The 15,110-nt window shown below is 38.6% G+C and overlaps 1 protein-coding gene across 1 annotated transcript; it reads right to left on the bottom strand.

Annotated features, from left to right (window-relative positions):
* Window positions 1-1,147: 1,147 nt before the first annotated feature.
* On the bottom strand, window positions 1,148-14,567 carry XKRX (XK related X-linked). Its single transcript, XM_056124188.1, has 3 exons — window positions 13,936-14,567; window positions 8,961-9,229; window positions 1,148-1,893 (listed from the first exon to the last, which is right to left on the bottom strand). The coding sequence occupies exons 1-3, from the start codon at window positions 14,268-14,270 to the stop codon at window positions 1,148-1,150; spliced, it is 1,350 nt and encodes a 449-aa protein (XP_055980163.1). The 5' UTR covers window positions 14,271-14,567.
* Between the last annotated feature and the right edge of the window lie 543 nt (window positions 14,568-15,110).

Below are 15,110 nucleotides of genomic sequence, written 5' to 3'. Positions count from 1 at the left end.
TGAGACAAATACTTAAGACACATGAGAATCGAAGAGCTGCATTTGTCCCTTGAGGGTGTGGGAATAAGCAGAGGATTGGTAAACATATACTCTGTATTAGAAAATAAAGGAAATTCTATAGGCAGAAACCAGTAACAACATTTATTTAATATTATTTTCTTTACCTTGCAATGTCAGTTACCATCCCAACCCAGAAAATCATGAAGTGATATCTTAGCCATTGCTACATTTTCTTTGCCCTTGAAAAAAAAACAAATTAGCAAAATACTTAAGACAGTATGAGACACAAAACAGTCTTCATTAATACCATAGCTTAGAAATATTTTCATTTATAGTTCAGCTTCTTTGGAGTCTTCATCAAGTAGTAAAAACACAGAAAAGTTGGATTGGAGGAAATTCCTAATAAGGAGGCACAAAGTGAAGAGATTTTACCCTACCATGTCAGTTGAACAACTGCAGGTCCATGCAACAGACTGAAGAAGAAAATGGCTTCTTTTTACTTTTGACCTGAAGGAATCCTATCCTTTGTTCCTTCATCATGGTGAAACCATGAAAGTCCACTGAAAAGAGAGCTCCTTAATGAATTATCACCAGCAAAATTTTACTGGGGGTAAGTTGTAACAGCAGTGGTTTTCTTCTGAACCAGAGTTTCTCATTACAATGAAAAGACTTCAGTCACACAATTACAGGTTTCACATTAGTCATATTGTATCCAGGGAAATACCCATAGCTAGTAAGCTGTTGAATCCTCTATTAGTTAGTATGCATTCTGGTAGAATTATGGACCTTCACTTAGCCTTAGGAAAGTTCAGGGATGCCTCAAGCAAATAAGCAGAGCTAGAAGGTCACAGAGAACCTAAAATACCATCAAGGTAATTTATCCTACTGGATAGCCAGCAGGGTGGAGGACTGTAAATGGTATCTCTGACCTTTCTGGGCGTATACTAACTACACTATTCGCCAAGTATATCAGCCAATCTTGAGGAAATTTGGGTGGAGGTGTGCTCCTTCTTAAAAGGAGCTACCAGAAATTCTATGAAAATATCCTTGTTAATGTTTCTGCCCATGGGATTCCTCTTCTCCAAGTTCACAGTTAATCTTTGCAACCTACCAACCCATTTCCAAATACAGAGAATTGTGAAAAAAATCAAACAATGCTTTGTATTGTTTCAGTGTCAATAGGTGGCTGCAAGTTCTCCGTTCTGCCCCGCGGATGCAGGTGGCAACAGACACAGTGAAGGTAGTCCACTACATTATGGGTGAAGAGTGAGCGCAACGGATGCAAATACTGGAAGAAAAGGAGCATGAAGCCAATGGAAATCAGATAAGCAATAATGAGCTGCAAGGCAATCAAGGAATGACAGTAATTCAGTAACACTTTCACACCAAAGAACTTAAAAACCAAGACCATTATCACATTTTCTACCAACCTCACACTATAGTGCAGGCCCATATGTCCCCAGTTCTGACCTTTGTCAACAAGGTCTCTATCTGCCAACTTCAACTTCAATGCAGACCAGCAAGAGAAGTTGATGCCAGCATAGAGGACAGTAACAGAAATCAGTACCACCATGGTGCCAACCCGACTGAAATTTTTCTCAATGTTCGTAGGCATCTGAGCACCACTCCTCCAGAATTTAACCCAAGGCTCAAAGAGGATGACCAGAAAGTTGAGCACTAAGAAGGGCACAGCCTTCAATTTCAAGGTGGCTGAGAAGAGTACCAAAATCATGAGGCGGGAAGTGATCTCCAGTGTCCGCCAGATGGTGATGCAGAGGACTTCTAGTGGCCCAAGGCGAATTTTGTATTCATCATACTTGATCTGGATGGCCAACATATTGCAGAGGGTAGCCCCATAGGTAACTGATATCAGGGAAAAGACCATTAGCACAGCTGTAAGAAAAAAAAGATGATAAGTCAATGATAGTGGTGAAATTTGTACTCTGAGCTAGAGGTCCAGAAAGATGATGTGTGAAATTAAAGAGCCTCAGTTAAGAGCAAAGTCGCATATAAACAGAGCTATAAAATATATAGGACGCACAGAAAAAATAAGTTAAAATATATTCTTCCCATAGCAATTCATATTAGCTTTTTTGTTTTTTCAATATTTCTCTATTTTCTAAATTTATCATAATGACCATGTACTGTATATGTTAATAATCATCATATAAAAATTTACCTTTTGAGATGTCTCAAAACTAGTATTAGAAAATCATTAATTTGAGAAGCACACAGAAGCTACCTCATAAAACAGGCTTTTAAGCAAACTTTGAAGGAAGAAGAACCCTGTCTGAACAAATCAAGTCAGAGGATACTCATAGAGAACACCTTTGGTGATTTTCTCAAGAAACTGGTCTTGCTTATGTGTGCTTGTCAAATGTGTTAAAACACATAGTGGAAATCCCATGAGGGCAGAAGAAACAATGTCTATTTTGTTCATTGATTCTATATACTATATACTGTCTGAAAGCACTGCATACTGTTTGAAATATAGTAGATGCTCAAAAGTTTGTGGCATTAATGAAGAATTCTTGGTGAAATTCTTGGCGAACATGTATGAAATCTTATAAAAGTCACTAAAGAGCTATGTGCCTCAATTTCCCAATTCACCAAGATACTCTATAGTTACTTGCATTAATCACTGGCAATGTGAATCCATCATTCTAATGCTTTGATATATTTTACCAATGTATATAAAACTTCCCCCAAACTTTGGTATCCCCACCCAGACTTTCAGGACAGTGTTTAAAAAAACTAAAAACCTTATTTCTGAGCCATTGACATCCATACATGTTAGAGTAGGTATGTTCCCTCACCTGCTTTTATCAAGTCTACATCACACAGTGAACTAATCCATTTCTTTATTTTTAAAAACAACATCAATCAGTAATAATAGAAATAAAAACTGGTATTCTCAGAGTGCATGTGAGTCCTAACAGACTTTGGGAACTTCCTGTTCCCAGAGTAAACACTGAAATCAGGGGAGAAAAGCCTTTTGGGGTGTTAATTTAATCTTCAAAAGAAGTGAAACTCTCCCCATCAAAACTCAAAAGAAAGAAACAAATCCAAAAAAAACAAATTTACCTTGCTGCAGATTTGTTGTGTCTTCTCTTTAACCTCTAAATACTAGAATCTCAGAGACTTTAGAATGGGAGACTCTCAAAGTGGCTACTCTTAACTTTATTCTTTTTTATTTATTCTTTTTGCCAGTTTGAGATATGCCTGATATATGTCATATGTATATATATATACATTATATACATATACATAACATAACAGTATATCATTTAAGATGTACAACGTAGGGCAGGAACAATAGTATAACAGGTAAGGTCCTTACATGCAGCTACCCTGAGTTCAATCCTGGTACCCTATATGGTCCCCTGAGTGCAGAGCCCAGAGTAAGCCCTGACCACCAATGCATATGACCCAAGAAAAAAAAACAAGACATAAACATAATGATGTGATATACACTTAGTTTTATAAACCATTCCCAGTCTCATCCTCAAGTTATGTTTCTTGGGGAGTTGGGTATATCAGAGTCTATGCAGAACTAGCAATATGGTAATACGTTCATTAAATTAGAACTCACCTAGCACTTAGTTTAATCAAAAAAATCTTGATGCTTGTAATAAATGTAAAAATACCTTCCTATATGTCTCCCTATAAGTAAACTCCTGCCAAAAGTGATACTAGCTCCAAAAGCCAAGAGAGAGATACTGGCTTCCAGAGAAAAAGAGATTAGAAAGTGGGTATACAGAATACATAGAAAATTGGTGAAAGACTATTTGTGGGGGGTTGGGTGCCACACTGGCAGTGCTCAGAGCTTTCTCCTGGATCTGTGCTCAGGGATCATCTCTGGCACTGCTCAGGGGACCGTACGTGGTGCTGGGAATTGAACCCATGTCAGCCGCACACAAGGCAAGTGTCCTGCCTGCAATACTATCTTTCTGGTCCTAAAAGTAAGGAAACTAAACAAAAATTTGCATACAAAATCTTAGATGGTATTGTCAGAATATTTTTATGGGAGAAATCAGTGAACAATTTGGTTGAGGAAACATTTCCTTACATACTTTGTATAGTTATATAGTTGGCTTTGAATGCAGGCATCCTGAATTGCAATATGAGCCTTGCCACTTACTACTTATGTAACCTTAGGGAATTTGCTTAAACTCATTGTAAATTGGGGATGATAATCATCTCATAGGATTTAGTGAGGGTAAAATAAAATAATGACATGTAAGGTGCTTGAAGAAATGCCTGAGACATAGCAAATGCTACCTGTCATCATTCCCATCATTTCCTATGTGCAAAGTGCAGGTCCCATTTACCTGGGCACTACCTTGACACTTAGGACATCAGATGATTTGAAAATTGACAGGTTATCTTACAATAAATAAGTCTTACCAAAATATGCAGGACCTATACCAAGAAAATCATATGAGAGTACATTTAAAATATTTAACAAAAAGTACTTCAGAGGTAATGTTTTATAGATAAAATTCATGGAGTTTCTCTAAACTCATTAAATTGTATATGCTAGAAACACAGGTTTTTCTGCTAATCATACCTCATAAAAGTGGTGTAATATATATAAAATTGTATAAAGATTTAAATTCCTCCCAAACAACCTAAATAAGTGTTATTTATCTAATATTTAAACTAAATAGTTAAATATGACTGTTAATACAATCACAATCAGATTATCAGTGAAATTTGTTTTCTCTTACTGTCATTTTGCTTTGGTTTTTGATGGAGGAATTGACCAATTGATCATAGAAATTCATCTATTTGGACGATCAAGTTAAATTATTCTGCTTGTCTTCTGCACCTCCAAAGAAACAGTGACCAAAATACAAAGACAGTCTACAGAATGGGAAAGGATATTCACCGAATACACATCTGACAAGGGGTTGATATCCAGGATATACAAAATACTGGTTAAACTCCACAAGAAGAAAACATCCAACCCCATCCAAAAATGGGGCAATGAAATGAACAGAAACTTTCTCAAAGAAGAAATCCGAATGGCAAAAAAGCACATGAGAAAATGCTCTACATCATTAATCATCAGGGAGATGCAGATCAAAACCACAATGAGATACCATCTCACACCTCAGAGACTGGCCCACATTCAAAAGAACAAAAGCAACCGATGCTGGCGTGGATGTGGCGAGAAAGGGACACTCCTTCACTGTTGGTGGGAATGTCCACTGGTTCAGCCCTTCTGGAAAACAGTATGGACGATTCTCAAAAAATTAGAAATTGAGCTCCCATTTGACCCAGCAATACCACTCCTGGGAATATATCCCAGAGAGGCAAAAATGTATAGTCGAAGTGACATCTGCACTTGTTTGTTCATTGCAGCACTCTTTACAATAGCCAGAAACTGGAAGAAACCTGAATGCCCAAGAGCAGATGACTGGTTAAAGAAACTTTGGTACATCTACACAATGGAGTACTATGTAGCTCTTAGAAAAGATGAAGTCATGAAATTTACATACAAGTGGTACAATATGGAAAGTATCATGCTAAGCGAAATGAGTCAGAAAGAGAGGGATAGACATAGAAAGATTGCATTCATCTGGGGAATATAAAGTAACAAAGTATGAGATTAATACCCAAGAATAGCTGAGATCAGCACCAGGAGGATTACTCCATAACTTAGAGGCCAGCCGGGTATCCTAGAGGAAAGGGCTGTTCAGATAGAGAAGGGAGCACCAAATAAAGGATGTTTGGAGGATCCTCCCAGGAGGGGAGATGCATGTCGAAAGTAGACTATGGACTGAACATGTTTGCCACTCAATGCCTCTTTTGCAGACCACAACACCCAAAAGGAGAGAGAGAACACAGGGGATTGCCCTGCCACAGAGACAGGGGGGATGGGGGGATGGGGGTGGGAGGGATATTATCCATGGTGGTGGAAAATGGGCACTGGTGGAGGGATGGGTATCTGATCATTGTATAATTGAAACCAAAGCACAAAAAATTGTAAATCTACAACTTTAAAAAAAATAAAATAAAATAAAGGGAAAAAAAAAGAAAAATAACAGATGAAACCTCAGATAGAGGAAAATAAATGGGATGTTTACACATGTAAAAAAAAATTATTCTGCTTGATATTCAGTTGTGAAAGTAATTTGTAAGAAAACCACAATAGCTAAAGCCAATCAAAAATCTGAATTTGTAAAACAATCTGTAAGAGTGAAGATACAAGTATAGTGTATATATGATAGTATTTTGCATATGTATCTAACATGTTGTATCATTACGTATATACACAGCTAAAATGTATTTGCATTTACAAGAAATCTATGCAAGAGTACACATACACATATTCACAGCAGAAAAAGGATTAACAGCCAGAATAAATAGCTCCTACAAGTTGATAAGAAAAAGACAACCTATAGGAAAAGTATGCATGACATTGAATGCTCTCCTGAGCACTACCCAGAGCAATCCCCAAACATAGTGCCAGGAGTAGCCCCTAAGCACAGACCTACATGCTCCCCCAAAACAAAAATAAATAAATAAATAAAAATAGGAAAAGTAAATATTTTGATAAGCAATTTAAGAACACACACAAGGACTAAACTTGAGAGATACTCAGCTTCATTCATGAAACAAGTTATTAAAATAATCTGTTATTTTATAACCAACAATCAAATGATATTTAAGGTATGAAGAAATGGCACATTTTTCCACTTCTGATGGAAATATACATTCATTAAACATTTAGGAGGGTTATAAGACAGTATCAATAAAAGTTTAAACATAAATAATCTTTATGCAGCAATTCTAAAATTCATCTTACAAAGTTTTTTGTTTGGTTGCTTTGGGGGTCACACCTAGTAATGTTCAGGGATTACTCCTGGGTCTACACTCAGGAATTACATCTCGAGGTGCTAAGGGGACCATACGGGATGTTTGGGATCAAACCCGGGTCAGCCCCATGCAAAGCAAATGGTCTGCACACGTTACTGTTGCTCCAGCCCCGATCATAAAAAGTTTTATTAGCATACAGATACTTGTAAAATGTTGACTAGGAATAGTTTGTAATTAGGAAGAAAATCTGTATGAAAACAGAGAAACAAACTCTAATTCCATCAAGAGAATATTAGGTAAATAAAAAGGTATGGAACAATTTATATATAAGAAAATTATATACCATGTATTTAATATACATATATGGGAATATGTAATTGTCTAAGAAAGACATTGACATATTTTTGGAAAAGACATTGGTGAACAAAATGTTTAATGATTTGGCACTTTTTGGCAAAAATTTGTATAAATATTGTATACGTTTATTTTCACATAGAAGTTTGAAAGGTGATATACTGAATGATTAACATGAGTGACCTTTTGGAAGTGAGATTACATCTTATGTGATATACATATATGTAAATATATTAATAGTTTCTAATCTTTATTATAACCATGGCTCATTTTTCATAATATAAATAAGGAATAAAATAAAATATGATGGTAAAAATGTTTTAATTTAAGTGGGTATAAAGACATAAAAATTAGCTGACTTCTCATTGCTACTCCCCAGAGGAAAACCATTTGTTATATAATTTTCCAGAAATTTTCTATAGGTAAGTTTGTTCATGTATTACTTTTGTAATTTATTCATATTTTAATTAGATGTATGATGACCCTCAGCTTTCTCAGGAAGAAAAGCAGCATAGTTTCCAAAGATACTTTTTCTCAGACTATTGTCAATTCCAGGTATATGAAAAGCTATAAGACAACAGAACATCATGAACAATTCTTAGTGGAGAAAAAGAAAATAGAGATATGGTGCTTTGTGAGTCAGGGACAGCACTTAATAATAAGGCTGTGGTCTAAAACGACACAGCTGCACCAACTCCAAGCCAGGCAGATGAAGCCAACCTCAGGTTGTTAAAACTCATTAGTAACCTGAGATTTTGTCTCGATTTTGAAAACACTGACTCACATTTTATCCTCTGCTAAAGGTCTTACTCATCTCATAAATACAGTGACCTCTTTGATAACTTCACTCAGAAATCACAGAGATCAGAGCTAAAATCAGACCTGAATTTCATCAGTATTCATTTCATACCCCTATTTATTCCCCTATCACACCCCACTGAAGTTGAGAAAAGTGATTAATCAAATCACCGGTTCCCAAACATGGTTGGTCCAAACCAACTGGATATACTTTTACAAATTATAAATTCCTGACCTCCTCAGATTCAGATTGACTCAGGTCTGGAAAAGACATGAAATCCTAAAAAAAGGAGCTTTAATCCAGAAATATTTTTTCTCATGACTTGTAATATTTGGGAACTTCTCATTTAAATATAAACATCCCTAACTAAATCCCCAAAATAAAACCCGAAACACCTCAGTACAATTTAAACCCACTTGGCTAGGAGAAATGTTCTGCTCACTGCTGGTATCACTCACTTGTTCTGGGGCGAGAGTGTTTATCTGAGATATGTTTTTTCAAATATCTCACTCCCCACACACAGTTTACTTTTGGTTTTTTGGGCACACCCAGCAGTGCTCAGGATTCTGAGTTTAGGGATCACTACTGGTGGGGACTGGAAGACCATATGTAGTGCCACGTGCACGGCAAGTGCCTTTCCTGCTGTACTATCTATCCAACACCAACCCCCATTTAAGAAATCTGGCATGCCTGAGATGTCTGAATTCCCAATTTCTTGGACTATCTCCCAGTGCTATCCAATAGAACTTCTGCAATGATAGGCATGCTCTACAGTGCCTGCGCTGTCCAAGCCAGTGACCTCATGTGGTTATTGGCTACTTAAAATCTGGTTGGTTTGATTAAGGAAGTACATCTTTCATTTCATTTCAATTTAATTTAATTAGCCACATAAGTTAGTGGCCTGCATATTTGACAACTCAGATCTATATTTTTAAAAGCCTCTATTTAAATGGAGCCTTCCCATTTCCTGACCCCCACTCACCTCTAGGCAGGGTGACCTCAGCAGAGATGAGGGTCACATAGAGTTGATAGGTCAGTTGGGGCACTGAACCTAGAAAGGCTTGGATCTGTGACATACGTTTGTAGGCATTGCGATGCACAGCCAGGGTTCTGACAGAGTGGCCCACCTCCCATTCTATTAGCACCTCTTCGCCATTTATTAGCATCTTCTTTCGGGTGAGGCTCACATAGGGCTCCTCTTGCCCTTCTTTCTTCCACAGAGTAAGGTACTTACTCATGGCCTCCAAACATCTGCAGAAGGAAAGCATCAGGGGAACTTCACTAAAGCAGTCCTAGGAAGACATTGTGATAAGGCGTAAAATAGTTCAAGGAGATTGTGCTACTTTTTACCATTCCTTCTGTCATTTTCTATTCATTTCTCATTAGTCAAAGAGTTAGATGATCGTGCCTTCTACAAGTTACTTGAGTCTCCTCTTTGGCTCAATGATCGATATAAGAAGACCATTTTAGAAGTATTTCTTTGATAGGAAATTCTTTGCCTCTGTAAGAATAAGCCTGTGGTAGAAAGGTACCTTGAATACAACAACATTTAGTAGATTATATGTTGAGATAAAATGATAAAGTTCCCCAAAGTTCCTGGTGTTCTCCTAACACTTCAAATTCCTATTTTGGGGAGGGACACACCCAGAGATGTTCATGAGTTATTCCTGGCTCTGTGCTCAGGGATCACTCCTGGCGGTATTTGGGGGACTATATGGGATGCAGGGAATCAAACCCAAGACACTGCCTGTGAGGCAAGGATCTTACTCTCTTTACTATCTCTCAGGCTGCTTTCAAATTCCTTATTGAAAGCACTTATCTATGAGTTCTGTTTTTCTAAGACAGTTCTGTTTTTTCAAGACAACTATAACCTTGGCTAAAACTTCTTGTAAAATATCTGGAATAAAACTCTCATATGCATTTAATAATAAAGATTCTTAAATACTTAGCAGGTCAGATCCAAATGAACTATATATCTAGGAAAACTAAAAGAACACAATAAATTGTTTTGGGAACCTCTTGACCTGTTTGACAATATCACTTTAAACATAATTTGTCCTCAAAGAAGACAGTATCTTTTTTTGTCAAACATTTATGAAATTTATTTATTTTAATTATTTGGGAGGGGTGCTTTTTAGTCACACCAGTAGTGCTCAGAGATTACTCCTAAATCTGTGCTCAGGGATCACTGGCAGGGCTTGAGGGACCATAAGCAGTGTGAGGGATTGAACCCCAGTGGGCTGAATGCAAGGCTAGCACCCTGCCCATTGTATTTTCTCTCAAGCCCATTATTATAGTTTAAATTGCTACTACTGTATAAGGTTATGGTATTGATGTCCAAAATTACTGCACCCCACCACCATCAATGTGCTCATGTACATCTACCAGAGCCTCTATGTTACCTCAGTGTGATTTTCATCCCCCTCCTCACCCCCCAATCCTATCCCTTGCTGCCCATCTATGTTTTATAATTAAAGTCCAAGGGATTTTAATTGTTTGATACTCAGAAGACAATAACACACCACTCATGAAATAGCACAATGCCCATCTTTCCTACTATACGCTCCAGTAATTCACCTTGAAAATAAGAATAACAAGGACATAAGGTTTTATTTTTTTTTTGCACTTTTTGGGGGTCATACCCAGTGAGTCACAGGGGTTACTCCTGACTCCGAACTCAGGAATCACTCCTGGTCGTGCTCAGGGGACCACATGGGAAGCTGGAAATCAAACCTGTGTTGGCCATGTGCAAGGCAAATGCTGTGCTATCACTCCAGCCCCAGGACATAAGTTTTTAATTATTTTCCCCTGCTGTAAGGTTATCTGATAAGATTATAAATGCTTTCCAATCATTTCAAGTAGAAGTAACATAAATGGAGTACAGCACACAATACTTCATATGAAGGGTTCATATCAAAGATAGCTTGGAGATCATAAAACACATAGGAAGTCAAAACTAGTACTTACTGAAATTTTCCTCCTGAGAGTGCCTTATATATTAACTCAATACAGTTGATCTTCAAACGGTGTGTCAGAGGCATGTTAGGGATGCCAATCCTTATCCCACCCTGCTAGCTGTGGGAAATCTAAGTATAACTTAAGAGCTGACTCTCCATATATGCTGGTTCTGCATCCAGGAATGCATCCTACCCACAGCCAGATTGGCTGAATCCTGAGTAGGAAAAATTCAGGTTTAACTAGAACAGAAAAAATTAACCCACGATATCCATAGTATCTATCCAATACTTCTATATTACATTTGAGAAGAGAGGGAAAAATAGTTTCCTTACTTCTCTAGTGACATCTCTAAATTTGGTATTAAATTCAACTAAGACCTTACTTTCACAGTTTAATTTTCAATTTAAATTTTAATTTCAAGGATTTAGAACGACAAAAGATCTTCATATTACCTAATCCAAAGGTTGAACATAGGCCACTGATTCATATCTGACCAACAGATGTGATTTTGACTATACAATATTTTCATTTATTATTTGCCAAATTTTAAATTCATGGTATATCTTAATACTATCCTGTTGAGGAAGCATCCCCTGAAAAGTTGGGGAATCTAGCATTACCCATCTGAGTCTCAACAGGGAAAAATGAGATACAAGTGAAGAGTGGTCACCTTGTTTAGGCAGGTCATGTGGACTCCAGAATACACAGTACTCAATAGTCACCATTTTGTCTAACATTGAGATTCCTTTTTCATTTATCATATATGAAACTACTGTTTTCTTATACTAAACTCCCTATACTTATTTATATCTATCTGGCTCCCATAGACATACTCATTTGAGACTCATGGACTAACTCAGTGCTTCTTATGAGGACAATACTACCAGGAGGCCTTGGGATGATCTAGGGTAGTATTCTTCAACCACTGGTCTGTATATCACAACCAGTCTTATCTACAGGCATAGAAATATGTAAAACATCTGGTATAGAGTGCCTTGATTATAACTGCCTATCTGTGGAATAGTACTGCAGGACAGGATGGTCTGCAGGTATAAAAACAATGAATAATGCTGATCAAAAATGCTGGAAGTAGTTTCAGGTACAGCTGGGAGGGAGCTTCTTCTACTTGTTTATTTAAAGAAGGTAGATTTACAAGAATGCCACTGAGTGATTTTCTTTTCTGAAAAGAGGTGGTAGGCCAAATATATTTAGAGACCTCTGGTCTAATCTAACCCATTTATTTTATAGATTAAGGAACTAAGGCACAAAACATTTTCAGAGATTTCACCAGTCACCCAACCAATGTAGAATAAGGATAGATTCTCAGTTCTCTGAATTCTAGGACACTATTTCTGTCAATATTCCTTATTTTCTCTAATAGAGCCTAATATTTTTTTTTTACTATTTTGGGTTTGGGACCACACATGGTGGTGCTCAGGGCTTAGTTCTGGCTCTGCATTCAAGGATCACTCCTGGTGGGATTTGGGGAATCATCTAGGATCAAACGACTCAGCTGCATGCAAAGCAAGCATCTTACCTGCTGTACAATCACTCCGGCCCCAAATTTCAACGTATTATTATTATTTAAATAACTGGAAGAAGAGAATTCCATCCTTTACCCCCCAGATTTAGATTATGTTTAGCTCTCTAAGGATGAAATATCTTCCCTTTGCAATGACATCAACACTTTGACCCATATTCCTCAGCTGACTGCAGTTCTCTGCCTCTCTTGCAATCAAGACAAACTTGGTCCATGCCTTCTTCCTGACCTCATAGGTTTTGCAACCTTGAAGATCCCATAGCATCCAGATTAGACTGCAGACAAGGATGCCTCTCTCCCTAGGATATGAAAATTCTCATCTCTTTAAGGTAATCTGAATAGAAAGACCTGATACAATTACACTATGCTGCATTGTCATCCACATGGAGAAATGGACTGTATTCTTTTTTCTACTTTTATCCTCATAACTTTATTGCAGAAAGAGACAAAGAAATATGCAGAAGACTGATTAACTGGCAAAATGAACTGAAATGGGTTAGTGTACCAGATGGCCACCTAGGGCTTAAAATATTTTCCAGATGTCAAATAAGTAGAAAAACTGAAATTGGAAACAGCACTAATCCAAGCAGCTCAGAGTAAAGAAAATTGGATGTGTGGCAGGTCTTATGGGGTGGGGGAGGTGTTTTATTCAAAATAGAGAGTATATAAAGTGTAGAGTCAAATAAATACTCTGAAGTTAACAGCCTGTTACACAGGGTTATCATGTAAGTTGGTCCTATACAAATTTTCACAACCCAAATAAAGATAGTCAACATTTTCTAGTGGTTAGATCGATGATATTGTATATAGGCTTGGGATACAGGTACTCATCACATGTTCAAGCTGGCATTTTCAACTTCAGACCGAATTTGTGTTGAGGGGTGGGGAGCTGGGGCGATAGTGCAGTCAGTAGGGTGTTTGTCTTGCATGCGGCCAACCTGGGTTTGATCCCAGCACCCCATATTGTCTTTGGAGACCATGAGGGTGAGCCCTGAGCCCAGAGCCTGGAGTAAGTCCTGAGCACCTCTGGGTATGGCACAAAAACAAAAAGTTGTGGGGAGGCACCCAACTGGTTCTCAGGACATTGGAAGCCAATTTTGGCTAATAAAACTGGGGCTTCAGTTTGAGGGCCAGAAGATTCAGTGCTGCTCAGGCAGAGTCCCTCCAGAAGTGTTGGGGCACTTCCAATAAAACCTACCAATGCTTGGGAGGGCATGTGGTGGCAGGGACTGAATCAGGGTCAGTACATGCAGAGCATGCACACTAACCCTTTTAAATCTCTCTGGGCACTCAGAAAAGAAAATATTTTGGGATGGTAAATAAGGAAACCAAGAGAAGGAAATGGGAGGATCAATTAAATTAGAGACATAGTATCACTCTTGTTAAAAAAAAATAGCTTCATCTTTCTTTCCATAGACATGTGGAGGAGGTAGGGGAGGAGGGAACAGATCCTACTCACCTCATAACAGGTCCCAAGAGAATTAGATGCATAAACAATGACAGTGGCTTATCTTTACCCAGATCTCTGTGGACAAAAATGAGAGTCAACTGGACCATAATGGATGAAAACATGAAGAAGGAAAAGGTGTATGCCATCCAGTAGGTTTCACTATTCTTTCGATAGACTCTAACCATGTACAAGGCAGATGCTGCCTCCCCACAGTACAAAAAGGTAGAGAAGAGGATGCTAAATGGAAAAGTAAATCGGGGATTGGACCCACGGATGACATCTTCTCCCAGAGATGAAATTGGGTCCACATTTGATTCCTCGGGAATTTCATAAACTTGGTCCATTGTTGATGTCTTGACTGTTGAGGTTCGGTCCTCTGAGTACTCTTTCCACCACCAGGGTCCGGTAGCACGCTTGGCGCCACTGCAACCCAAATATTGGTGAAAGAGTAACCAAGACCAATTCCAGAGCGGAGTTCCGCTAATTAGGACAGAAGACCCCTTTCTCCTAGTTATTTATTGGGGTCTGGGATGGAGACTCCATCAGTACAGTAGCAACACTTTCAATTTGATTTTTGATTGGCTCAGTATAGCAATAATCAGCATAAGAGCTATGAGACGTAGACAAAGCAAAAGGAAGCATCCTAGCGCCCATCCAGGAGTCCAGTTCCAAGAGCAGCAAAAGCCAGGGAACAGGTGTTTCGTGGTAACTTCTCCGTTCTCAGCCCTCGGAAGTGGGGCAGCCACTCAGTCTAGGCATCAACACTCAGCAGTAACTGACGCGTAATCCTGAGCAGTGTCACTCACAGCGGCTAGAGCGGCTAGAGCGACCCTCCAGCGGGTTCAATTCAAAGCCCAGGTATCCTAGCTAAGGCTGAGCTGTAGCTATTAGCTCTCCTGCGCTCCCAGCGCTGCGCTGTCCCAGGGTACTTAGGTTGGCTTCTTGGTTCCCCAAGGTTCGTTCTCCGGACGTCTGCCCCGGGCAGAAGATATGTCTCCAACCAGTCCTCATGAGCCGTCTCCAGGAGAGAGGCACCGTGCGCCCGTGCGCGCGCAAGGTACAAGAGCAAGCAAGAAAACAAACAACCAAAAAAAAAAAAAAACCGTCGGAGGTGCTTCTTTCTTTCTCCCTAGAAACTTTGCTAGCAAGAAGCACGGTTTTCGGGGCACCAATCTGGCAGGGGA

Source organism: Sorex fumeus, unplaced genomic scaffold (genome assembly GCF_029834395.1).
Source record: "Sorex fumeus unplaced genomic scaffold, SorFum_2.1 ptg000050l, whole genome shotgun sequence".
Classification (NCBI taxonomy): Eukaryota; Metazoa; Chordata; class Mammalia; order Eulipotyphla; family Soricidae; genus Sorex; species Sorex fumeus.
Note: the sequence above shows the minus strand (reverse complement) of the source record. Positions and strands in the feature narration are given on the sequence as shown.